Source organism: Drosophila subobscura, chromosome A (assembly GCF_008121235.1).
Source record: "Drosophila subobscura isolate 14011-0131.10 chromosome A, UCBerk_Dsub_1.0, whole genome shotgun sequence".
NCBI lineage: Eukaryota > Metazoa > Arthropoda > Insecta > Diptera > Drosophilidae > Drosophila > Drosophila subobscura.
The window spans coordinates 2,599,367-2,625,964 of record NC_048530.1 but is presented as its reverse complement, the minus strand read 5'-3'; the positions used below and the strand labels follow the sequence as shown (position 1 = coordinate 2,625,964).

The 26,598-nt window shown below is 44.5% G+C and overlaps 1 protein-coding gene across 1 annotated transcript; it reads left to right on the top strand.

Moving 5' to 3' along the window:
- Positions 1-16,969: 16,969 nt before the first annotated feature.
- LOC117890984 lies at positions 16,970-18,726 on the top strand. Its single transcript, XM_034796137.1, has 2 exons — positions 16,970-17,184; positions 17,428-18,726. The coding sequence occupies exons 1-2, from the start codon at positions 17,019-17,021 to the stop codon at positions 18,606-18,608; spliced, it is 1,347 nt and encodes a 448-aa protein (XP_034652028.1). The 5' UTR covers positions 16,970-17,018; the 3' UTR covers positions 18,609-18,726.
- Positions 18,727-26,598: the final 7,872 nt, after the last annotated feature.

The following is a 26,598-nucleotide window of genomic DNA, read 5'->3' as shown; positions in this document are numbered from 1 at the left end:
CTGCACAGCGTTTCTAATGCTTGGTGCCCATCAAATTTGATTTTGTAATAACAGTTGAAAAATCTCCTCTTGATTTTCCCGGTGGAATTATCTGCACACCTGAAACGAAATCTCCACCTCGGTCTGGCCCCACTGTCTCTGTCTCTGTCAGTCTGTGTATTGCCTGCAAGGACGTCCACCTGATCCGCTTTCCGACTTTATGGCTGCGTGCCCTTTATAAATAAATTTACGAGCATATCCACATGCAGCACGCACAGACACACAGACACACGACACACCGATGCACCCAAAACCAGACGGCAGCCCAGACAGACAGGCAGACGGACTCTCGTATGTGTATTTATATTTGCTACTTTTGCTGTTGTTGTTTAAATATGATGTGTTTTTTTTTGGGCCCTTTGGGGCTTATCTTTTATGTTAAACATGTTTGCTGGCGCAGAAAACAAAAAAAATGGGCTAAAAAGTAATCAAGAGCGAAGGATGAGCGAAGAACCGAGGCGGTGGATACGCTGCATTTGATTTTGATTAAGTTTTGCAGGGAGTTATGCAGATAGATGTGGGATGAGAGACGATATGGATGAGATGAGATATTTATGTTGTATTTATGGATAAAGTCGAATTATTTTTAGCTTTTCAACCTATTAAAGGAATTCCAATTAGCGATTATATGGAAATACCTTGGGGATATCCCTTAAACTGACAGACAGTCCCACAATTTAGATGCTAGTCAATCAAGAGTTCAAATATTTATGCTCCATAAGGGCCCACCCAGAGTCCGCCATTGAAAGTGTATTAAAAAATGTCAATGGCTGTACGCTTTTTTCGCTTTGAGTCTTTTATGTTTTTATTTTCAATTTGCTACATTATTTTTAATGGAATCATCTAGTTTACGCACAAAGCAGCACAAGAGGAATCGGAGCTGTCTCTGGATCTGGAGCTGAAAAAGAAACTGAGACTGAGGCTGTGGCTGTGGCTGTGGCTGGGCACTGGATCTGGATCTGGGGGCCTCCAATGCATAAACGGGTTTCCAACTCCGTCACTTGAACCCGGTCCGGCCCCCTTCGAATTCAACGAAAAAGCAACAACACAAGAGAAGCTTTTGGGGTCTAAAAATATATATCCAGAGGCTGTCTCTCTCTACCAACTTCGATTCTCATTAAATGTCCAAGTGTGGTTTTATTTATTTGCTTATTTACGCTTCTGCCCCAAGCCAACCTACGGAACATGGGCATGTCCAATCGCTTATTCTAGGGCCCTACCCGCCCCACTCCGCCAAATTGGCTGGCCAACACACACACATACACATTTAGATGTCGACCAGGAATTCAGAGTAAATGTATGCAAAAATTTAGATTCTTTAGCAAACACACTCGTATTATTATTATGTTGTTTTTCTCAATGGCCATTGACTTGGGCTTGGGCGACAGAGTCGAGCTGAGCCACAAGGTGCGTTTCGAGAGCATAAGAGCAGTTGTGGAGTGGCCATTTGAGGAGACTCGATCTATACTTGGAATTGAAGTGGCAAAATGGAGGCTTTTGTTATGAAGCAGAGTCTGTTTCTTGAACTAAATCACTTATGTTGCATATTTGGTTGATTTCCGTGTTGTGTATTTTTTATTTTTAGATACGAATGCTTCAAATGAGAGGGAAATTAATGAAATTTCGGACATTTTTAGCATTTTTGGACTTGCCTAAATTATAATTGAAATTCGTATTTTACTAAATTAATTATTATAATTATTTACTTAATTTATTTTCAATATTTCAGTTAAGTATTCCTTGGCCTCAATATTTCCTTTGAAAATTCAGCCAAAAATGTTGTTCCCTCCCTTAACGGTTCAAAACTTTGTCTAGAGTTCAGGGCAAAGTTGAAGGGGGAAAGGGGAAAATTGTAGGCTCTTTGGTCTTGGCTGCGGAAGCTCAAGTTGCCTCAAGTGATTAAGCACTCGATGGGATGCCGCTGCTTGGCGGTTAATTAGGAATTTAAGGCAGGTGTTAAATGCACTAACAGCCTGCCACCCAGCTTACCCACCTAGAAGCTACTTGAGCGCCAGCTTTGTTGCCTTTTCCCCATGCACCATGCCCCATGCCCCAACAACGTGCCCTGCCCTGCCACAGGCGATGTAATTAGGCATGAGTGCTGGGATTTTAATTGGGGGTCCCAGAAATCAATAAGGCAGCTGGCAGGCTGGCTGTCGGGTGGCGGTCGCGGTCGCAGGCCGGGGTCGCGACTGTGTTAAATGAGCGTGCAACATGCAATATTCCACGACAGCGGCAAAAACCGATTAATGGGCGCCCCCAAAAAGAGATGCAAACACAAACCACAGCGCGAAACAGCGTCCTTGTAGATGAAGCAGAAAAAAAACCACACACACACACACACCACCAACAAAAACTACAACAATCGACATGCAATTACAACAACTGGCAATAACCAACAACGTTTATCATAATTGTAAAGCAGAAGAATGGGAGAAAAGAGCAGAAGAGCAGCGGAGAGGGCTGGGTTCCGCTCCCCGCAAGAAAAATGTACGAAATTTCCGTAGCCTCTGGTCGTCGGGTCCACTGATAAATTGAAAACCATGACAGAAATTAAGTTGTAAATTAACCAAATTGCTTGAGCCCAAAAAAAAAGGGAAGTTGAACGTGTAAAGGGGAGACCGAGTTCCAAAAGGAGCGCCACCAACGTGGCAGTGTCCAGTGTGTTTCGCGATGGGTTTATTTAATGTTCGATTCCATTGCGCAATTGCCGCAATTCCACAGAGTCCACACATCGACGAAAATAAGGGGCAATGAATGTATCACCTTATGCAATCAATGTCTTGTCCTTCTTTTTTGGCTGTCTGGCTGTGTGTCTGTGTGGCCAAGGGGGGCGTGACCGTGTCTGAAATAATCGGGCCAATAAAGATGTCCACTCGGAGCGCAATGAGTGGTGTCAAAAGTCGTGCCGAGCCGGGCCCTGCAGAGACCTACTTAAGCATTATTTTAAAATTCACACACCATTGACTTGTCGGAGTACAAGCGAAGAACCGAGGAATCGAACCGAAGTGTTCCGAAGTACCGTGGGGTCAAGGCACGTGCGCCTCCACATAAATATTTTTATTTTCTTTTTTTTTGGTTGTTCAGGTCTTCATTTATATTTCGCGCACATTCAATAATTGAACAAGAAACTTGGCAACGTGGATTATTTCTTCCGTTTTTCAATTGCAAAATTCGCATGATTTATATGGCAAGGCGCCATATATACGGATACAAATAGATTGAAATATATGTACACATGTACATATTTATGTGGAAGCCCACACACAATAGCAGAACTTGTCTCGAAATTTTGGGCGACAGAAATAAATCACAAATAATGATATTGATACGCATAATAATAATAATCATTATTGTTGTCATTAAGCAGACAATTTTTGCACCAGTCACGATTCTGTAAGCTCCTACTCGGGCCGGGCATGACGAAACGTATGAACATCCCCATGAGTTGGTATAATACCCTTTTGGAGGTCACGCCACACACACTCTTAAGTCGCTAGAAATTATTCAACTGATTTGCAAATTTGGGAATGGCATCAAATGGAAATCGCGCTGCTTGTCTACACCGAAATCTATTAACGAACCGCAGAGCACTAATTGGTTTGGTTTCGTTTGGTTTGATTTGGGCTCTCCCTCACCTCGTCCATCCGCAAAGTGGTTCTGTTCTGGAATTGGCACAAAGAAATAAATCTCCCACGAAATCTGTTTACAGAATTTGTTTATCTCGGCATGTGTGTGTGTGTTTTCTTTTGTTTGGGTAACCGTTTTGTAGTGGCTAATGGCTTTTTGATAAGTCCATTTTATAAGTTCATAAATAAATTAGGCATAAATAAACAAACATAAACAGACTTGTAATGTCTCTGTCGAGTCAATTTCTCGGGCGAGAATCGTCATGGATGGATGGCTCGAGGCTGTCGACTCATGGGTCTCCGTCTCCACCTCCTCATGGATGCCACTCACGTAGATGTGTCTTCGAACAAGCCGCATCAAACATGCGTAAATTTTATAATCAAAGAGAAGGCTTCACTTTGATTGTCGATCGATCGTTCGATCGATCCATCGATCCACCAGTATCGTCTCCAATTGTTTCAAGGCAAGAAAAATGTGTCAATGTGTCAACTGGAATACGGATTTGGTTGGATCTGGCCACCCCCGACAAACCGCAAAATGAATCAAACGTCTTTGCCAAACAAATGTCCCAATTAATGGCTTAGAATCGTCTGTACATACTCGTATTTGTACGGTTTCCAGTTTCTGTGTTTTTACTGTTGTTTTGAGGCATCGCCGAGATATTTCCGTTTTAAAATTTCTTTTGTTTTGTGCCACGAGAGACCACAATTGATGGCACGACAGGGCGTGAGAACAAGCGTGCCAGTCTACCAGTCTCTCCCAGTTTTTAATCGTCTCTCCTCCTTCTCCGGTTAATCTTGACCCGACGTGACGTCTGGAACTGGCTTTTGGCATCCTTGGCACTTTTGGTATTTAAAAATTGTTAATCGAAAGCGAAAACTCTGAAGGGAGAGCGAAAGGAGAGCGAGGAGGAGGGTCAGTAACGTACCAAGCCGGCTCAACGGCGGCTAACATTGAAGGTCAGTTGTGAGCGGAGGAGATTGGTATATGTACATATGTAAGTACCCAATGCAGATGGCATATGAAACCCCACAGAGCAGATTAACAGCTCTATTTTTGCCAACTCGAAAGTATGCGTCGAACTAGCTGGTGTTCTCCTTGAACTTGAACAGCCCGCCCCAATCCGACAATAGAAAGTTACAACGAAAGCGACAATGGAAATTTTCTTGCGCAACAATTAACTGAAAACTTTTGCTTTCTTTCCTTTTCCACAACATTCCAAACCACAACTCCACAAATGGAGAACCCCCAACGTGGTGTTCATAATATATGTATATACATCGCATATAGTATATATTTACTGTGCATTCATGGCTAAGCGGACAAAAATGATTTCTGGCCAAGTGATTTTGAGTCATTGCAAACAGTTTCGGTGTGTGGAATCAATTACTCAGAGGGGCACGTTAAAAGAGAAGCCTCATTGAAATGCACAAATGCCATGCCGTGCCTTGCCGTGGCATGGGGCACATAAAAGTGCTATCCCCTTTCCCCCGATTCCCTTGGCATAGCGGGTTCTATTAACTGCACATTGTATAAAGTACGAGTGCGAGTGCGAGTGTGAGTTCGAGTACCCTGACCACTCCACGAAGGCCTCCACACCATTCGATTCCCATCCCTCTTTAGTATGCCGATCGGGTAGCACTCCATTTGGCTCTCGACAAAAATCCAAACAGCGAGAGAATTCGGGGTTAATTCGATTATTTGAATGACGACTGAACCGAACAGAACCGAATCGTACCGTAATTTCTGGAATTCTGGAACTCCTTGGCAGGTGCACTTTTGTGAATTGAATTTTGTTTTGGTTGGAAATGTCGCTGAACCTCGAGTATGTACAACAATGCATCTCCTGTTTTGAACAGAATTTATATGAAATTTGTTTATTACACTCCCGCATAATTTTAGATAAGAAATGCTAATGCGATTGTGATTTAATTTTACCACGAGGCATACCGTGTTTATGGAATAAAAATGATCATAATTTATATGAATTCTACCGCATAAGTTTAAATAACAAATGCTAATCCGATTGTGTTTTAATTTTACATTTCTCTGCTTTAATTTTACATATTTTGTGGATCCGATGGGCGAGATAAGAACACTCATTAATCACTTCAAAGATTTGATTGCAATGGTAACTGGCACAGAAAAATAATGTCATCAATTTTCTGACATGCACTTTCCCCCCATGGATTTACATAAACAAGAAAATACATAAATACATACAAATATATTTTTTTGTTCTCAGAAGGAACATGGAGCTTGTGGTCCGAAAGATTTTTGTTTTGGAAATCGTGCTACTAAAATAGTTTTCTGGTTTGCAAAACGAATATTTGTTTATTTGAGTTTTTTGATATTTTCCGTTTATATTTGGCATAAACATTACCTGTAAATGTACTCCACTTAATTATCACTTCTCAAAAAAAATTGTTCACGCACACACACACTGTGAAAATCCGCACGAAACTTTTAACTTTTCAACTCAATTAAAAAAAGTCACGCATCCAATATCAAAACGTAAAAAAAATATAAAGAAATGTTTCAAAAATTGTTTAGTTTATAGTTTTCCTCTGATATTTATATGGCAAGGCGGTTTGCTCCAGCGGGTGGATAATGGGTGGTGTATCGGCTGTGTGTATCCCGATTGTGCGTGTGCGAGTGTGCGAGTGTGCGTGCGTGTGAGTGTGGGTGTGTGGGCGCGTGCTTTGCGTATGCGCAGCGGCAACGTTCTGATTTCGTACGACACTCTGCGCTCGCATTTCAACGTCTTTTGAGTGCGCGGCAGAGGCAGCAAAAGCGACAGCGACAGCGACTGTGGCAGATCCAGAGACATCGGCGACAGCAGAAATAAAGGTAAAGGCAAAGGCAAAGGCAAAGGTAGGTGACAGCAGCAGAGGCAGCGACAGCGGTTGAACGCCACCGTCAGACGCTTCCGATTTCCAGGTCTTTTTTTATAATATTGGCAGCTCCTCAGTGCTGCTGATGCGCTGCCCATGCGCAATGCGTTGGCGTCGTGTTGTCGTTGTCATCGCTTTTGGAATACCCTTCAAGAAAGTAATATGTATTTCTTATTCCACACCCTAACAAATTCAATGTAATCTAATCAATTCCCACAACTAATTGACCAACTCTGGCCACACCAGTTGCAAACATTAGCTGCAGTAGGGTTGCTTACAACACCTACTTGTCCCTTATATTTATTGGCGTGTGTGCTGTTTCTGCTAGAAAATCCATTTAACGTTACCAGAAGCCAATTCCGCAAATTCTCCAGGGGATCCGGAAGTTAACAAAAGACAATAAGTGTTGCAAGACTTTCCTGCAGCATGCTGGACAGTGGCGACAACTCTGATCACGCGTGACATGGACGTATCGATATGATTTACTTGTCAACTTTGCGACGACACAAGTAGGCTGAGCTGGTAGTACATTTGACTTGTCATTGCAAAAAAATAATTCGGAAGTGAAGAACAAGTCTGGAGAAAAATTGTGAAAATTATAACTGAAGGAAAAAAAAAAGAATTTGTAGAAAAAATTGTGAATAATTTGTTGAATAATAATATTTCGTAAACAAGCTGCGAGAGGGGCCCAAAGGTTAGCCAGGAAATCAGTCGAAAGCGCAGCCTTCAAGAAATTTTCATCGCGTTGAAAAGCAATTGGTGAGAATTAGAATACGAAAATCGGTGCAGAATCTAATGGTGTTTTGGTTTTGGCAGATAACAAAGATGGACATTGTACGTCTGCGGGTGGCTACCGGTGATTTTGACTGCAACTTCACAAACATCATCAAATCTATGTATTATGGAACTGCAGCAATGGTCCTAATCGCCAAGTCGGCTCCCGAGCAATTGCGCAGCGAGCTAATATATAAAGCAATCTTGACTGATTCCGAATATTGCGAGTACGACAGAAATTTGATTGATATTGAGACCACCGACGGTAGCATCAAGCGTGCCCGTTTCATTGTCTTCAAAAATCTCGATATTGCTAACAAGATAAAGGTTCTGGCCGAGGATGCTAGCCTTTTTGCAACTTAACAAAACAATAAAGTAATAATAGGCATGCAGCCTAATGGATAATGGATCAGCGTAGCTGATGCACTCCAACCTAGAAATATTTGATTGGATTCTAATTGGACTTTTCAGTACATAAAACATTTCAAAGAGTATGCCATGCCTCGGCCAACAGGCTGACATTTATGTTCTGCTTTTGCTTTTGCCTTTTCTGTGGTGCTTTTTCTCTGCTGCTGCCGCTGCCGCTGCCGCTGCTGGCGTCTCAGCTGTGCAAAGGCAGCGGCAAGCGTGCAAGGAGAAGCGAAGCCCTGTTCTCTGCACTCTTCTCTCTCGTGCAGTTGAAAAAGGGACAGCAAGTGCGTGTGCTTTGTCCCGTTTCGGCAAATTTCTGCTTCGGCCCGGGCAATCAGCTGATTAATTGCCAACAGAGTCTCCACGGGTCTGTCCGTCTGTCTGTCTACCTGCGCCGCCAGGGCGGGCTAGAGGCCGATCTTGAGCTATGAGTGCGCGTAAGAGGCAGGGGCCTCGTGTCCAAAGTGTTGAAGGGGATACTGGTACGGGTAGTGTGTGGTCTGCAGAACCTATCGCATTACCCAGCAGCCAATCGGGAACTCTTCCACAGAAAGCAGCCAAACCAGGCCTTCCCCCTCCGCGTTTGAAACAATGCCCTTGGGGTGCGCCTCACTTCTGTCACCATTTGTCGCAGAACAGATTTTGATTTATGTCGTCCACTCTGAGTGCTGAATATGGAATCAATAGATCGATTTCGGGCTGTTTTCGCTTGCAAATTGAAATCGTGACTTGGGGCTTTAGATAAGCGCCGAAGAATCGACCGACCGCAATGTAATTGGTGGCCCCAAACCCTAAAATGGGTGAAAAAAACCAAGATCGAACACGGCGGGGTTCAATGAACCGAAAGCGGAGTCGTTTGAATTGCCCGCCACGGCTGTATAACAGTTTGAAAGGAAATATTTGCATAGGGATTTTTGTGTTTGCTCTCTCACACTCTGGCACTCTCGCGCACCATGGCCAACAATGCGCAGGACATCCAAAAAGCCGGATATGCAAGGAGAGCGAGAGAGAGAGAGAGCGCGCGCGAGATTGACCTAGGAAATAGTTCACCTTTTGTAATGTTCCCTGCGAAGGAAAGTGCCAGAGCGTGTGTCTGCCGGAGAGAGAATTTCACTGTGCGGGAACACTCTCGCAGCTGTCGTTGTCGTTTGGTGGGGTGGGAGTGGGGCAGGACAGGACAGGACTCTCTTTCACTCTCTGCTCCGCTCAACCGCTCCACAGCTGCCCCCACCCCGCTGCAGTCAATGAATGATTAGGTAAACAACAGCGTGATCCGGCATCCGCCGTAATGCCGGACTGAACGCAGGACTCGTGGTACTATTTCGAATTTTGCCCATTTTCGAATTGAAAACTTTAACATTTTGTTGTTCAATCTTTGCGCTCCACCTTGAAATCCCACTTGCTGGCTGGCACCTTCTGCTGTCATGGCATTTTCGGGGAAATATGAGACTTAAATTTTTAATTTACTCGAAATTTCGTTTTGTTGTTGTTTTCGTTGCTGGTGGGTGCTCTTGGGAGGTTCCTGGGGGGTTGGTTGCCTTAGCATTAGCATACTTAGCCAGGCCCAAGCACATTACACATACGCACTGTTGGCTCCGCACTTTCACCTCTATGCGGGGGCAGGATGGGGCAACGAGAGGCGAAGAGAGGGAGGTGGACGGACGGTTGTTTCCTCTGCTGGTGTGCAGAGTGGATGGCTGGCTGCTGGTGGGTGTGGGTGTGGGTGTGAGCCTCCATTCACTGGCAATTTACATGCTTTATTCGAGTAATTTAATTGCAAATGTCCCATTAGTGGCAACGTGAAGAGCCTGCAGGGCGGTGGGCTACGACGACCAAGCGGCCGGGGCAGGGGAAGTTTAGAAAAGCGGGGAAGGGCAGAGGGTTAGAGCGGAGCGGAGGATGAGATGGGATGGTATGGGATGGGATGGTGCTTCTGGGCTTTTGGGTTGAGCGCTTAGCTGCCCAATGTTAATGGGCTCCAAAGCAAAACACAGTGGAACCTCGGACGCTGACAACAATGTATGATCTAGAAGGATAGATAATTAGTATTTCATATCTAGAAATACATATGTACATTTACATACATATGTAGATAATTCCCTTCAAATATAATATATTCCGTGTTTCTTCTTCAAGTTTTTACCGTACTTGTTTTCAGCTGAATGTTGAAGGGGACTGTGTAGCGTATATGTACGTACATGCATATGTGTATAGTTGAAGATGGGGTCAGGACGGGTCTGTGCAGGATCTCAGAGGGAGACGGATCTTAGCGGCAAAGGGATTGCAGGGAGGGTGGGAGAAGAAGGGTGATGGGATGGGGCCTTATAGAGGTGTAAGATGTACGATATGCATTCGCTCATACGCCCATTCCTCCACCCCACCCCACCCCACCCTTTAAGTGTTAGTGTGACATTTATTTTACTCTCTGTTTCCGCCACCATATTTACCATGTTGTTGCTGTTGCTGTTGCTGTTGTGTGCTGGCCTGTGAGTGTCATTAACATGGCCAAGAAACCGCAAAAAAGCGCAAAGCGCATCTCTAAAAGCAAGAACCAGCAGCGCCAGAAAAAAAGCAGCAGAAAAAGAGGCTGGAAAAGCGAAAAGAATCTCAACAACAACAACAACACAAACAACAAATAAATAAAATATAAAAGAAATACTTGAAAGCAAAAATGTTTGTGGCAGAGACTGCTGTATACACTTCTTGCAGTTGCAAGATCATTCGAAACACATTATCAAAGCTTTGATTAGGCTCCAATTGGAGAGCCGATCTTTTTCATTGATTGATTGAGATGAGTGAAAGAACTTTCGGCGTTTCAAAATGTTTTACTGCTAAGCAGCCAACAAATCGGACTCCTAAAAGCGTACAAATGGCATATATCCCCCATAAGTGAGTGTATCAAAAACAGACATGCGACTATGCAAAAGGCTCGCTCTGGCCAAGCGCCTCTCAATCATGTCTTTTTCCCGTCTCTCGTCTCTCGTCTCAGTGATTCGCTTTTCTCTGGTTTTGACGGGCTAAAACTAACAACAAGCGCAACAACAACAACAACAAAATATAAAGAAAAACATACGAAGAAAAAAGGACCACGGCAAAAACAGCAGCAGCAGCAGCAACAAAAAAGAAACTAAATAAATAAAACTGTCACATAAAATAAGGCAAAATATATGGGGATTCGAGGTGTAGTGTAGGGGAGTGTAGGGGGTGGGGTGTTGTGTGCGGTGGAAGGAGAGGTGAAGAGGCGTGTAGAGGGAGAGAGAGAGGCGGTAGAGGGTCTGTGTGAGGCATTTAGCAATGCAGAAGCGCCTATCCTAGCCGCTATTCTGTGGAAATTACAAGCAAAATGTTACCTAAATAGGCCAAACAAATACATATGCTGAGGCTCAAAAACACACAGGCACACATGCATACATATGTATGTATGTATGTACATACATATGTGAATGTATAGACAAGTAGAGACAGATAGGAGAAGTGCTGACATTTATTGACTGTGAGATAAAACATCTTTATTTTAATGGCAAAATAATTATTCGGAAAAAAATGCAAGTGCGAAAAGTCAGCAGATAAAACAAACATAAACAATAAACTAAATTTATGTTTGTTTTATATTTAGATTAAATATTTAAATAAAAGATAAAATGTAAACAAGAAAAAGAGAGAGAGAGGTACATATGTACATATGTGGAGCTGCAGTTGGAAATTGGTTTTCGAAAGCCATAAACAGGAGCTGGTGTCAGGAGCTGTGAAGGAGATTACGGAGTGAATAATCATTCTGGGTGCATTCAATCATTTATCGTTTATTTTGAAAACAATTAAGATCCAGGGAATATGAACTTATTAAATATTCATTTATTTATAGAAATCAAAAATGAATTTGCAATCTCTTTGTCGGCAACGTATCAGTGTTCTCCTTTCAACAGCTCGAATCGAATCCATTCGAATAAAAGGTTCATTGCACTTCCATGTCGACTCGTCGCTTCACCTCATAGGCCCATAAAAATCGTTGCAGGGTGCCATATTTCCAAAACGCTAATAAGAACACTCAAATTTTAACTACAAAATATTCGCGGTAGATTCTTGTAAGCCAGAACAACTTAAATGCAAATGAAATGCTTACACTTAATGTGCAAATTTATTTATGGCAATACATAAAAAAAATTGAATACATTTGAGATCTAGATCTAGCGATCCAAAACCCCCACCCGCAAATTCTGATCTATCGAAAGATGGACCCGTCTTGGCGTTGATTGCTGCCTGATCGGCGATCGGTCGATCGTTAAGGGCAATTTTCGGCTACAGATATCATAAAACAAAACGGCGAACGATCCACAAAACTGTCATAATCTCGTTATAAGAAACAAAAGCCACGCAAAACAAGATTGGTCCATACAAAAAAATAGAGAACAAAAAAACCAAAAATGAATCATAAAAGCGTCGATGAATAATTAAAGTTTCATGCGAATTGGAAATGCTCTTTTATGTGGGAGAGCGGAGAGAAATTTATGAACGGAGTTTTACATCTCGACTGTTTACTTGGCTTAGTTTTGGAGTCATTGGAGGCGTTTCAACGGTTTCATTGCCCATGATTTGGGATCTCTCCAATCACTGTGAAGGAGAGGCCAAAATCAAATAAGTGGTAAGGGTACGGGTATTACTTAGTGATAATAACATACATTTATGCATCTCGGAGATGGATATGGATATTGATAGGGCAGTGGCAGTGTGCATGGCAATTACCTGGTTGGCTTGATTGTTTGTTGATTGGGGGGGAGGGGGCTTTGACGCAGTTAATTATCTGCTCGAAGCTCGACATGCATTCGACTCCTTCCTTTCTTCCCCCGCTGACCCCTCCCCAGTGTGTTGTTGTTGAGTGGCATTCGTGCCCGATAATTGTTCGGGTGTCAAATATTAGCTAATCGATTAATCGTTAATTGTGTGCCTCCGACCCTCTGAATATGAAAGGTCTGTCTGCTTGTCCGTTTGTCTGTTAGTCTGTCTCTTTGTTAGTCCGTCTGTTGGTCTGCCATTCAATCAATCAGTCGCTGAAGCAACCTTTGGCTACCGCCCCCACGACGAGTTGCGCAAATTCCATCGTCATGCACAAATTTAGAGCTTATATAGAATCACTTCATCGGCATGCGTTACTTTTTTGCGTGATTAAACTTTTTGGCGTTGCAGTTGATTTATTTGTTGTTTACCGAACGCGCAACGTGGTGTTATTGCTTTTTGCTCCCTTATTATGATCCCCTATGGAGTCCGCGAGATAATTTCACTCAATCGATCTGGATTGACTTATTGCAGATTATCTCAGATGAATTTTTCTTTTATGAAAATGAATATTGATTGGATTGCGTGTTATCCATGGACAATCGCTGATCAATCGCTGCTCAAGCGCTGGTCAATCGCTGATCAATCGCTGATCAATCGCTTTTCCGTCGCGCATTCATCGATGATTTATTCCAGTTGTGATCCCCTGGCAGCACCAGCTCTGGCTTAAGCAGCTGTGCCAACAGCAATCACAATTAATTGCTAATAAAATCATTAAAAATCAATGAATGCATTCATTAAATAATAAGCAGAAGCTCCAGCAGCAGGCTCACCATCAAGGATTCGGATAATGCGCCGGGCAATTAATGTGAGTGAATGAACCCCGAGAACCCGTGAACCACAAAGTGCTGAGTGAGGTTTTCAGGTGGAGGTGGTGGTGGTGGAGATGGAGATGGCGCTGTAGGTGCCTTATGGCCATTAATAAACGTGTCAGCTTTGGGCATTTGTTTGTCATATTGTTATTCTAATAAACAATAATCATTGCTTGTTGTTTCGGCTACCGATATCGTCTCCCGACGCCTGCACTGACACACTGCCCCCGGGGCTGGGACTGGTGCCACGCCCGCAGCAGCGTGTTAACGCCGTTTGCCAAAGAGGAACAACAAATAAACATAAGCGGACGTAGTGGCGGATCTGACTACAGCCCCCCTCCAGCCAGATGGGGATTATCGGAAGGCGTCGTTGGATTATCTATGAGAGGTCATTGCCATTGATTGAGAGCTGATTCAATTAAAAAGTTTTAATTTTCTTCTATATTTCAGCATCTAAAAAGCACTTCTAATTTAATTAATATACTGTAAGGCGTCATGGATACCCCCACAACTCGTAATTCTTAGGCACTTTTTAGCATAGGTTTTTGATTACATGCAACTAACACGCTATTAATCAAATCTACACAAAAAAGCAAAATCAGAATTATTCTAAGACATGCTTGCACACCTAACTACATGTAACTTTAGGTGTTTCTACATCAGACTACATTCATCATTCATCTGCGCCATCCATCGGTTACTGCTTGCACTACTATTTCTTACTTCGGCTGAAGCGCCCTCTAGCTGGCAAAGCTTTGTTCGAAAAGCTGCTATAAATAGCACGTTAGCACCCTCTGTGGGGTTTCTTCACTTCTCGCAGAGGGCGCAGTGGCGAATTTGCATAGATATAATTCTTGACATATTCTTAGGCATTTCTTGTTAAAAATTATTTCAGAATTTTAATTGTAATAGCAACATTTATTAATCAAAGTTGATAAATCTTCTTTTTTGTTGCAGAAGTTCCCTCTTGCTGATTTTCACTCCTGCTCCTTGTGGATATGCTTCAGCTGAACTTTGACGTACCTCATGTGGAATGTATTAACCATCTCTGCGATGTTCACGAGACTCCCTATTCCCGCTCTCTAGCCCATTCGGTTATTTTTTGTGTACTTGTTTCTGGACAAGCGTTGCGCCTGCCACAATAATTCAGTTGAATGGTCGTGGCAGGACTGTGCGACACGGTGTGGGGGTGTGGGCTTGCGGCTTAGCGCTTACCCTCGCCCCAAGCTGTTGATTCCAGCTACCGCTGCCACGTAGTGGGGTAGGGCCTGGACTGCGTTCAAAAATTGCCTGCAGCGCTCAACATTTAAACTGTTAATTTAAATTCTGTTGAAAATAGGTCCATGCTCCATGGATTCCATTTTTAAAGTCACAATTAACACACTAAAGTTTATTTCTGAAGGGGAGGCGGAGTTGAGTTTCTGCATTGTAATACTTATAACGAGAAGGGACGTGTGAGACGCTTCTTACGCGTCACAACTTTTATACCCGGCACTCAGTACTACATCTGCCCTTTAGCGGTTATTTGTCAAATTTTACATTTTTTCTTCATCTGTCATCTACATCAACAACACTGCTCACGCCAACACGCTCCTTTAGCTCGCCACCCTCCCCTATAGACACACTTTGCAGAGTCAGGGCAGAGTCGCGGCAGAGGCAGAGGCAGAGCCGTGTCAGGGGCAGAGGCCATAAACAGCGCGAAGCAGAGTGTGAATGCTGCGGGACGGGGTGGGTTTTGCCACTGCAAATTAATTTCTTCATTGTGGCTATAATAATGATCCAATCGTATCCCAATTTGGTGATAGATATGGTCAATCCCTACTGAATGGCGTTTTTATACCCGGTACTCGAAGAGTAAATAGGGTTTATTGTATTTGTGCGAATAACGGTTGTATGTAACGCACAGAAGGAAACGTTTCCGACCCCATAAAGTATATATATTCTTGATCAGCATCAATAGCCGAGTCTATGTCTGTCTGTCTGTCTGTCTGTCCGTCCGTCTTGTTGAGCGCCTGGATCTCAGAGACCATAAAAGCTAGAGCCACCAAATTTTGCATCCATACTTCTGTGTGCTCACACTGTTACAAGTGTATTTCAAAAATGAGCCACGCCCCCTTCCGCCTCCGCAAAAGGGCGAAAATCTCCCAAATCTACAATTTTGAAGATAGCAGAAAACCAAAAACGCCATTCCGTAGGGAATGACCATATCTATGACCATATCACCAAATTGGGATACGATTGGATCATTATTATAGCCACAATGAAGAAATTAATTTGCAGTGGCAAAACCCACCCCGTCCCGCAGCATTCACACTCTGCTTCGCGCTGTTTATGGCCTCTGCCCCTGACACGGCTCTGCCTCTGCCTCTGCCGCGACTCTGCCCTGACTCTGCAAAGTGTGTCTATAGGGGAGGGTGGCGAGCTAAAGGAGCGTGTTGGCGTGAGCAGTGTTGTTGATGTAGATGACAGATGAAGAAAAAATGTAAAATTTGACAAATAACCGCTAAAGGGCAGATGTAGTACTGAGTGCCGGGTATAAAAGTTGTGACGCGTAAGAAGCGTCTCACACGTCCCTTCTCGCTAGTTTTCTGCTATCTTCAAAATTGTAGATTTGGGAGATTTTCGCCCTTTTGCGGAGGCGGAAGGGGGCGTGGCTCATTTTTGAAATACACTTGTAGCAGTGTGAGCACACAGAAATATGGATGCAAAATTTGGTGGCTCTAGCTCTTAGAGTCTCTGAGTACTAGGCGCTCATCAGGACGGACAGACAGACATAGACTCGGCTATTGATGCTGATCAAGAATATATATACTTTATGGGGTCGGAAACGTTTCCTTCTGTGCGTTACATACAACCGTTATTCGCACAAATACAATAAACCCTATTTACTCTTCGAGTACCGGGTATAATAAAATAGGATTGGCTCGCAAATATTATCCACAATATTTATTTGTATGGTTATTTGTATTTTTGTTGGCACACTGCACAAAGAGCTCACACTCAACCTCGATCGGGTGTGGGGCAATGGGTGTAGGACAGGTAAATGCATGCGAATAAGACTCACCCATCCAGGGCCGTGCCCCTGAAGATCAATGTCACAGTCTGCATTATATGTACCTAAATACATACATATGTACATATGTATATACTTATATATGTATAGCATCCTCCGAACGACATCTGGCACAATCCAATCTTGGATACTCCACTGCTCAAAACAGTATTTAAGAATGGAAATCCGTTCTGTGCGACATTTGTCGAAGTCGTGAGGTCGTGCATCTATTCGCTCTTATTCGTACGGAAGCTTTTCCCCTCTCAACAAAAATAAACACAATTAATTATTTAACAGCAACAAAATGTCAAAATTATTAACAAAAGCCATCGTGCTTTTGCTTTTGCTTTTGTGCTGCTCTCTTCATCATTTTCGTTGAATGCCAAATGAGCGACAAAGTCAGGAATCAAGAATCAAGCAGAAAAGAGAAAGATAGAGAAGTGCTGTGCAGAGAGAGAGAGAGAGAGAGCGGGGGTAAAAGAGAATAAAACCACCTGTCGATTCAAGAAATGTTTCAGATAGATAGCGACTAGCGACCGGAGTGGCCACGCACTGCTCGGGGAACAACAAATAAGAATGAATATTTCGGTGCGTGTTTTGTTTATCTCGGTGATCGCGTCGATCGTGATTCTGAGAGAGATTCGGGCACGTGAGGCGATAACACCCGGTCCAGATGTGGGTCAGATCATTCAAGAACTCGATGGACTGCATGTTGACGGCACTGGGACGGCCTTGGAGCGAGGTGAGTGGATATGGGAGAAACTTTTATCGCGACTTTTAACTCTCGTTCTCTCGACCATTAATTTTGGCAAAGAGTTCGCGACTTTTAACTCTCTCTCTCTCTCGACCATTAATTTTGGCAAAGAGTTGGCCAACAAATATTAAAACATATGTTCGAGGCAAAGCAAATATTAACCATTAAGAAAAAAGTTACTTTTAAAGTTTAAAGCAAATTTGACTAAGCAGTACCTCGCCTACATTTCAGCCTCACCTTGCAAAGTGGACGTGCAAGAGGATCTGCCCCAACCGAACCAGGTGCAGCCGCTCTACCTTCGCCCGAATACGACAGAATACTGGCTGCCCAATGCGGAGGGCCAGCTGGAGATACCACGCGGCAGTGCCATCGAGCTCTACTGCGGCTATGATACCCTGGCGGGTATGAGCACAGGACTGGAATCCATAGAGGTCAAGTGTCTGCATGACACGCACTTCGAGTGGGACGGCTCAAAGCTCGAGTTTCGCAAATTTGTTTGCTCCCAGTCGATAAAATACACCGTGGAGCAGTTGGAGAGCCGCTGCAGGGGCATCAGGGCTTTGGATCAGTCGCATTTGTATCGCGTGGGCTATGACGTCGGGGATGGGCGATTTGTGCAGACTATGGAGCTGTGCCACGATCCCCACACACTGCGCACACACTACGCCTTCCATCAGATGAGCCCCGCCAGCGTGCACTACCAGAAGTCGGTGAAGCGGTCGAAGTTCAGGCCTGCCGGGCACTTCCAGGGCTATGACATGGAAAAGATTTACTCGTTCAGCCATCAGCAGAGCCTTCTGGGGGGTTCGCCGGGTGAGCTTATGAACCAAAAGACGGGAATGTTCCTGGCACGTGGACATCTGGTGGCCAAGGCGGACCTGATCTATGCCAGCCAGCAGCGCAGCAGCTTCAACTACATGAACGCGGCGCCCCAATGGCAGATCTTCAATGGAGGACTGTGGGCCAGTCTGGAGGATGCCACACGAAAGTTTGTGGCCGATTCTGGCATCACGGTCAATGTCTATACGGGCACCTATGGCCAGATGCCACTGCCGCAGAATCCCAGCGTCGGTCTCCACCTGGCCACGGATGCCAACAACAATGATGTGATGCCAGTGCCAAGTCTCTTTTATCGCGTACTCATCGACAAGGCACAGCCGCGGCGCGGCATCGCACTGGTGGGTGTCAACAATCCCCATGCAACGCTCACCCAGATCCACGATTCCTATGTCATCTGTGAACGCATAGAGGAGCAGGTTCCCTGGCTGCGCTGGCTCTCCAAAGGCAACGAGAAGAGTAAGCAGAGGAACCTGAAGAAGGGCTACCTATATGCCTGTCCCGTATCTGATCTGGCTCGAGTTGTCAAAGAGTTGCCCAGCAACCTGCTCGAGGTGCACGAACTGCTCACATAGTAGATGGCATCCACATGTATGTTCGTATTATAAGTGAGTGCAATGAAGACTGAGTGCAATTAAGGGAGAAGTCAATTGCATTTTGCATGATTATCGATGGATTAAAATATTTGATTAATGATAGTTTTAAGATCAATCGCAATCTTGTAGAACATTCAGCATTTTTTTCAAGCTGATCGTTTTTTTTCTTTGCATATTTAATAAAGAGAAATGTTTAAACTTGTTAGCGAAATCCAAACTGAATCCACCCAAGATTAACATGAGCCTGTTATCGCTCCCTGTTACATATCTGCTTTAACAGTCTGTTACCGTTTTCACAGAGCCAGTCTCCGTTAACAGCCTGTGGCTACAGCGCGCTGTTAGCGCTCTCATGATCCACTCGGTGCATGTGACATGTGGGAATGAGCTGGTCGTGCTCGTTGGCTGCGGGGTCGGGAATGCAGCAGAAACTTCGAACCTCTTTGGAAGGGTATAACAATGTTGTCCATTGAATCGGCCTGCCGGGGTGGGAGTGTGCGATTGGCGTGGCAACCACTTTCGTGGCACTCACACACGCATAAATGGCGCTGCTTTGGCGACTAAGAGTGTTTGCTTTTGGGGGTGAACACAGAACATTCGCCACTCCTGCTGACAGCATTCATTATGCATATCCGTAATGCATTTTAGCAGCTCGAATAACCGATGGAATAAAAACCATGCGAAAGGTGTGGGGAGGGAAAACATATTTGGAAAACATGGACATACATACATATGTATGTATGTATGTCTATCTGGATCGGGGTTGATGTCTCCATCTGCTGGCCCTTCTCGGATCGTTGGCGCTTGCTGCCATCGGACAGCATCTCACGAGCGTTAGCTCCTCCTGCCTCTGCTGCTCGTCACTGTCATATCTTGTAGTAGCCCAGCAGCTTCAGGTCTTGATTGGCGTCGAGGCATTGGTTTTGAATATCTAAGGTGTGTGGATGTGTCGATGTCAGTGCAAAGAGAAATTTAAATGCGTCAGCAAAGGGGAGGACAAAAAGTGAATGAGTCAAGCTTTGTCCATGGATGGTACTTGGAAGGAAAAGGGGTCCGTACCCCTATAGACAGCAGAATCAGAAGATTGCCCAGTAATAAGTCAATGCCGAGAAGAGGGGAAAGTGCATGTCAGGCAGCAGCAGCGACCAAACAACAATTAAGTTAAATTTGGCTATCGCCATTTTGTTCTTACTGCCAATGGGATCCGTTATGTTTTTCTGTGTATCGAATGAACGATCGACCTGCAAGGGTACGAGTATCCCGCGCCTCACATTCTGTTGCCCGTTTGGCGCTTTTAACTGCTTAAATTGATACAATTAAGTGCCTTTCCGGCGTGTTTATTCACATTCTCTCGCACTCTTGATTATTTTGCTTGCCAATGCCATTGCCATTGCCTGGCTCGGCTCTGCTCTGCTCTGCGCTTCTCCTCCCCTGGCGACAATTATTTATGTGCCGGGGATAACAATAAGTGAAGTGTTTGTCCTTCGGGCAATGGTTTGCACAGATTTTTCGCCGTTTTCCGATTGCGTTTCTTTTTTTTTTTCGTTGTCCGCCTTAATGCTAATTGATTTATGCTGCCTCATGGGACTGGGATCAGGGATCGGGATGGGCCACCAGCGATTGTGCGGCCATGGAGTGGGGCCATGGGGCAGGCGTCCCGCTGCGCTCAGCAGCAGAGTCGCGTGCCGTGCCGTACCGTGCCGAATTTTCACACTACGAAATCAAATCGAAATTGATACACTTCAGTGCGACATGCAAGGTAGTGGGATGGGAAGGGGGGAGTGGGAGGAGGGTGGTAGGGCGGTAGTGCAGTAGGTAGACCCTCCAAAATGATAATTGATTGATGCTGGCAAACGAGTTGAAGTCCGGATCGATTACGAATTTGATTAGCCATGCAGAGCGAGAGCAAGACCGAGACCCATGCCCGACACTTTTACCCAAAATTACATTTGCAGCCGCATTTCCGTTTCCCTTTTCCCTTTCCCCTCCCACCCTCCCCCTTTGCGTTGGTTACACTCTCCCTCCAAATGTATCTGTTTGTCTGCTTGTCTCTTCTGTTGCTGTGTGTGAGCAAGGGAAACTGCCATTTGGGTTTGACCCTTGCGGCACATCAACGTGGCGCATTACTTGTGCCACAGTGGTCGCCGGCCCATTGCCTTTAAAAATCATCGCTGGAGCTTCAAGGAAAAAAAAACAGAATATATATTGAGGCGTGAGTGCTGTTTCATGGCTATGTGTACTCAAGATCCATCGCTGTTTGGTTTTTATAATCAATGCTCGTAGAGTGCAAGAGAGATCTGTAGACTGGAGCAACATAAATCTTTAATTTTGGACAATTTTGATGTTTTTTTTTGCAGCGCTAATCGTTATACATTACCAGTGAGCTGGTGCACGTTGCCAATCTACAAGTCTTCCACTTGCATTCCTGCCACTGTGCCGATGCTGGTTCTGCTTCTGAATAGCGACAGCAATAACTGGTGTATGTGTGTTTTCAATGGCCTCCCAGCGTGTCGCTTTATGTATATCTGTACGACCATCTGTGTGGCTGTCTGTTTGCGTTCTGCCTGTCCTGTGTGTCCTATGCGTCCGTATGGTTGCGGGCATTATGCGAAGGCACAATGCATTAGTTAAATGTAACAAAAGCGTCCAAGACAGCGGTCTCTGCGCGGAGTTGGGGCTTGGGAATTAGGCAAAGCGTTGCCCATTAGCCACACGACCCCGGGGAGGAGGAGGACGAGGAGGAGGAGAAGGGGGACAGCAATAATACGCACTGTGGGTCTAGGGTCTAGGGATAGCCTTTGGATGAGACTGCAGGCCATATCAGTGGCCTCTTTCCGTTTAGTGACCCCATGGACACTGTGCAGTGCCCCACTTAGCCCCCTGCTCCTTCCTGTTCGCATTCCCTTGGACACACGGTAAACATGTCTATGGTCCACAAGGACCAACAAGTCCCCTGCCACCCCCTTTATTTTTTGGGTGTTCCTTCTTCCTTCAGGAGCAAGGGAGTGAGTATCTGCTGTTGCCATCATTACCATTTCCATCTTCCATTTGCTTTCATTCGTTTCAATTTTAATTTACAATTATTGGCCGCCTTTGAGGTTGTCAGTTGTCGGCTGTCGGCTGTCGGGGGTATGAGAGGGAGTAAGGCCCCACGACGACTGGTTACAAAAGTTTCGCCGCCTCATGACAACTCTTCTATGGCTGCTCTCCGGTCCAACCGGCTAGCCGGACGGACGGATACAAAAAGGGGCCAAGGGGACTCACCGAAAACGTTGTCGAATAAACCAAAATCAAGCAAAACGAAAAGGAAATTCTGGATTCTCATTGGGTCGATGCTTTGGATACACTTCAAGATTCGGTTAAAGGATGGATGGCTTCGAAATAATAATCCCTGGTGAGGTCTTCTGTGTAGTTCTTCTGTGTACATCTGTCCACAGGAAAGGGTATTCAAAGAGAAAGCCCAACACAAAAAATATTCAGTCTTTATTTCGTGGAACGAACGGCGAACGGCTGGTTGGACGCTTGCAAAAGGTCCTCGTTGTCCTTGTCGTGTTTTTTAACAAACATATCATTGATATTTGCGCTGGGCATTTTCATTGTTGTTGTTGGTGTTGTTGTTGTTGGTGTCTTTCTGGTGGTGGTTGTTGCCACCGCCTCTTGTAAATGAAACTTTTTGCCGGTTTTCGCCCAACGACATTGAAAGTTACGAGGGGCCTTCAATTTGAGTTGCAAACAGAAGCGGCTCTAAAGCCCCCTATCTCTTCTCCTCCTCCTACTCCCACCTCGTCCAAGCCTTACACTGACGAAACTAAAACGGGGCAAGGGCATAGACATCTCTACATCTTTCTCTACAGGATGGGGGGATGGGGCAACGAAAGAGGCGAAACTCTCGGGGACTCGTGTCACAGGTGCCGGCCTGGCAAATCTGCTTTTCTGGCGTTGGTTCCATGCCAGGGTGCAGGAGGCGCTTTTGGCCAAATGTAAAACAAGTTGGGACTGAGATATTTCAATTGTTGAAACGTTCCGGCAAGGAGTAAACAAATTAAGTAATTCATGATTCCGGATCTCGCAACTTTTTCCATGATTATCGCAGTTGATGGGGAAAAAGGCCGGGATGGGGGTGACACAAAGGTTGAAAGATGTTGAGCAAAAACTGCTTTAGGATGACATCAGAATGGAAATTTCGTTGTTTCATTTTCAGGGGATATTATGGAACAATAAAGTAAGCAAAATATGCTCAGAGGCAAGTTGAAAGAGACAGGAAATTTAAACTAATCGGGTACAGATGCGGGAAATGCTATAATGAACAACGATGAAATGTCCGAAATGGATTTCCGTGCAATTACAACTGAGTCCCAGCCGGACCGGGGAGGATAATACCTTTTCGACTCTTAACTCATCACCGCATCAGCCTAAACATAGAGTCACGAAACTAGAAATTGATGAAGCCACTGAACAAACTGTGTAACAATCTTCCCATCTCCCCTTGCCTCTTGCTTTGCAGGTTACCCCTACCCCATCAGCCTGGTGTTCTGGTCTTCCGTCATGTCCTGCAGTTTGCCTTCTCATTATTAACGTAGCAACCGAAAAGCGCCTGGGCATGACCCAAAGGTCTAGCACCTCCCCGTTGTGTCCTTATTTCACATTTCTCTGACCTCCGACCCCACTCTCTCGATTCCCACAGCTCTTTACAGCCCCTACCCCAACCCACAAAAGGCTTGGCCCAAAGGCTGCCTTCGGTCCGGTTCTGGGCTCTGCTCAGTTTTCCGTACCTTTTTATTTTCGATACCCTTTCAGTGGGCATTTCGATGTTGCCATTTCCTACACTATGCTAACTCTTTTATGCATGAAAGTACTAAACTATTGCGGCGAATGAGTGAAGTGAAGTGCTTTGTTTTCGGGCCATACAGTTTCGAGAAGCTGCGGACATTCTGCGACAATTCGCAAACATAATCAACGCTGAAGTTTCGGTAGACTCATTCGATTTTCACGACTAACATATGTAAAATAAATAGATACTCAAATCTTGAAAGTAAGAAATTGAATCGTCATGCTCTTCCTGTAGTCTTACCTTGAAACACTCTCATTCCGATATGATTCTTCATATAATCTTAAGCAACTTTGACAGTTTATGGAATGGAATGGAATCTAATGGGATCCTCGTAGGAATATGCCTCTGTAAGTGTATTCAAAGCTTCGATCTGTGATATAGTTGCATATTTCCATCTTGATTTTTTCGTGTTCATTTCAACTTTTTGGGGTTCGCATGCAAGTGTTTGTGTGTCTGAGTGTGTATGTGTGCCGCTTATTAAGCTCTGCGTGCGTTTATGTGTGTGGGTGAAGGGAAATGGTGGATGGAGGATGGAGGAGGGGGGATGTGGGATGGATACATTTAAGCGTCTGCCTGCCATAAAAACAAATTTAATTTACGTAATTTCCAGTGAATGTCTACATCAGTTTCAGTTTCATTTTCATTTCGAGTTCGTTTTTTTGCTGCTGTTGTCGTTGTTGCTTTTGTTTTTGTTATTGTTGTGTTTGAAGTGCGGTCGCTTTGGGTCAGCCATGGATGTTGGTTAGGTTTGGTTGGCCAAAAGGGGATTTGGGCGAGGTTGAATGACTACCCACTAAACCCTCTCCCCACCCCCCGGACCACAAAACCACCACCATGTGCCCTGTGCCCCTCTGCCCCTTTGTTCCATTTGCTTCCGGCCACTGTATAACCTCTGTAAATAAATGTAAATTGTTGATTAATTTTTAATAATGCTCATTAAAGTTGAACAATGCTGTTCTTGTCTGCTGTGCTGTGTTGTGTCATGGTCGTGGTCCTCGCACCAACATGAGCTTATGCGTATATCCTTCTGCCCTACACTCTCAGCAACCCTTGACCCACACAACCCCTTGCGGCACTTAGTCTGCGTGTGGGTTGCTTCTTAATTGCGTTAATAGTCCGCTGAATGGCGACAATTTGATTTTCCTCGCTGCTTTTCCTTGCACTCATTTTGTGCATGTGTGTGTGTGTGTGCAAGTGTGTGTGTGTATCTATGGAATTACTTATCAGACACATTTCTGGGAACAGTTCTTTCATTAGGCGTTTTGTTGTGTTTCTTGTCTGCTGTTGGTGAAAGTGATGCTATTGGTGTGTATTCTGATGTATATATTGTGTTGGAATTTTTATTTGAATCTAAGCTACTTGACTAAGATGCGTGTATTCACGTATTTTATAAGTTTCGGTGGCTCTGAGTGTTTTTTTTTTAAATTTGTTTTTTGTGTTGATTTTAAGTGTATTTTGTTGTACTGTTGTTGGAGTAGTTTGGCATGTTTGTTGCTGAGGCTTACTTATAGTTTTAGCAATTTTGTATGCTCTTAAAAGTGCAGATCCCTTTTCCTTGACGCTCTGACATTGTGGAAGGCCACCTAACCCTGCCATTATAAGGCATAACTTGCATACGCAATCTCCTGTTAGACTCACATTAACTCGCCTTTGTTCTGGCCAGCATTCTAGTCTGTGCCACAGCCTCTGCCTCATCTGTAGTCTATGCCACAGTCTCTGCCTCATGCTTAGTCTGTGCTGCAGTCTGTGTCCCAGTCTCTGGCTCTGTCTGAGCTTCAGTCTCTGCTTCAGTTTGTGCCCACAGGTTTCGTCTCTCATCTCCACCCTCCTCAACTTCCATCCTTTTCCCCTCATTATTATTTTTTTGCGCTAATTTGTATGCAACATTTTTGTTGTTGTTGCAATTGTTGGTGTTGTGCTGTTGGAGTAGTTCCTGGTGTAGTTTTTCGTGTAGATGCGCGTATTATTGTTGCATCTGTTGGAGTTCTTCCAGAGCAGGTCTCTGCTTTAGGCTCTTCTCCTGTTTCTACTTTAATCGCTGTCTAGATTCCCATTCCACCACCCGTTTTACTGCTTCACCAACCACCATTTTCCATCCAATTTTCTAGCTTCTGCGGCTAGCCGCCGCAGCCGCCGCAGCCGCCGTCATTTTATTTTTGCATTTTCCGCCCAACTACTCTCCTCTCCCTCCTCCGCGCCTGCTGCGGCTCCTTCCGGTTCCTGTTTTTTGCTTGCTTCTGTTGTTGTTGATGCTGCAGCCATTGCAATGGCTGCTTCTGGCGCTGGCAGCGCCGTCGCTTGCCGCAAACTGCGTGCAACTTCAACTTAATAATAAAACAAATCTGCACTCTTATTATGCCATCAACAATAAAAACAAGCAGCACGAACAAAAACAGCGACGTCGGGAAGGCGGTAACAATAACAAAACAAAGTTTGTCGCCCCCCAAACAAAAACAACAAGAAAATTGAAATTCACTCCAAGACGAAGCATTTGATACTCTTTCAGCATCTGCTTTCAGCTATGTAAATATCTGCTGCATATGTATGTATGTATATGCTATGGTAATTCGATTTTAATTCAATTTTTCCAACATATGGGGAGGGATCGATGGATCCCATTCTTTGAACCATAAATCCCTCAATTCAACTGCTGCATCTCTCCTCTCTTATGGAAATCCGAATACTCTCTGAAATGTTGCACACAAAATGGCATGGTAAAATAACAAAACACAAAATAAAGCAGCAGAGAAACTGAAAAACTGCAGACGAAACTTTTGAAATTGTTGTTGCTCTTGTTGTTGCTTTCTCTTCTTTGGGCAGCACTGGCCGCGACAGCCGACAGCCACAGCGAAACAGTTGATGTCCTTGTCTGGCGTCGTGTCCGGAGCACAGTTAGTGTGAAAATTGGAGCAACGCTTGGACTGAAGTAGGTCTGGTCTTGGTGCCGCTAAAGCCAGTGAAGATCCCAAGCGACGCCAAAAAATATATACTCAAATCTCGTAGGCGGAACGGAACTCTTGGCGCCTTATGTCATTGAGAGATCTTTGACTTTCCCGGTGGAAAAATGTTCTTCAAATCGTCTTCTTGCATATTATTGTGGAAATTCTTGAAGCTTTCTTGACGGAGGAGGGTCACGCCTGC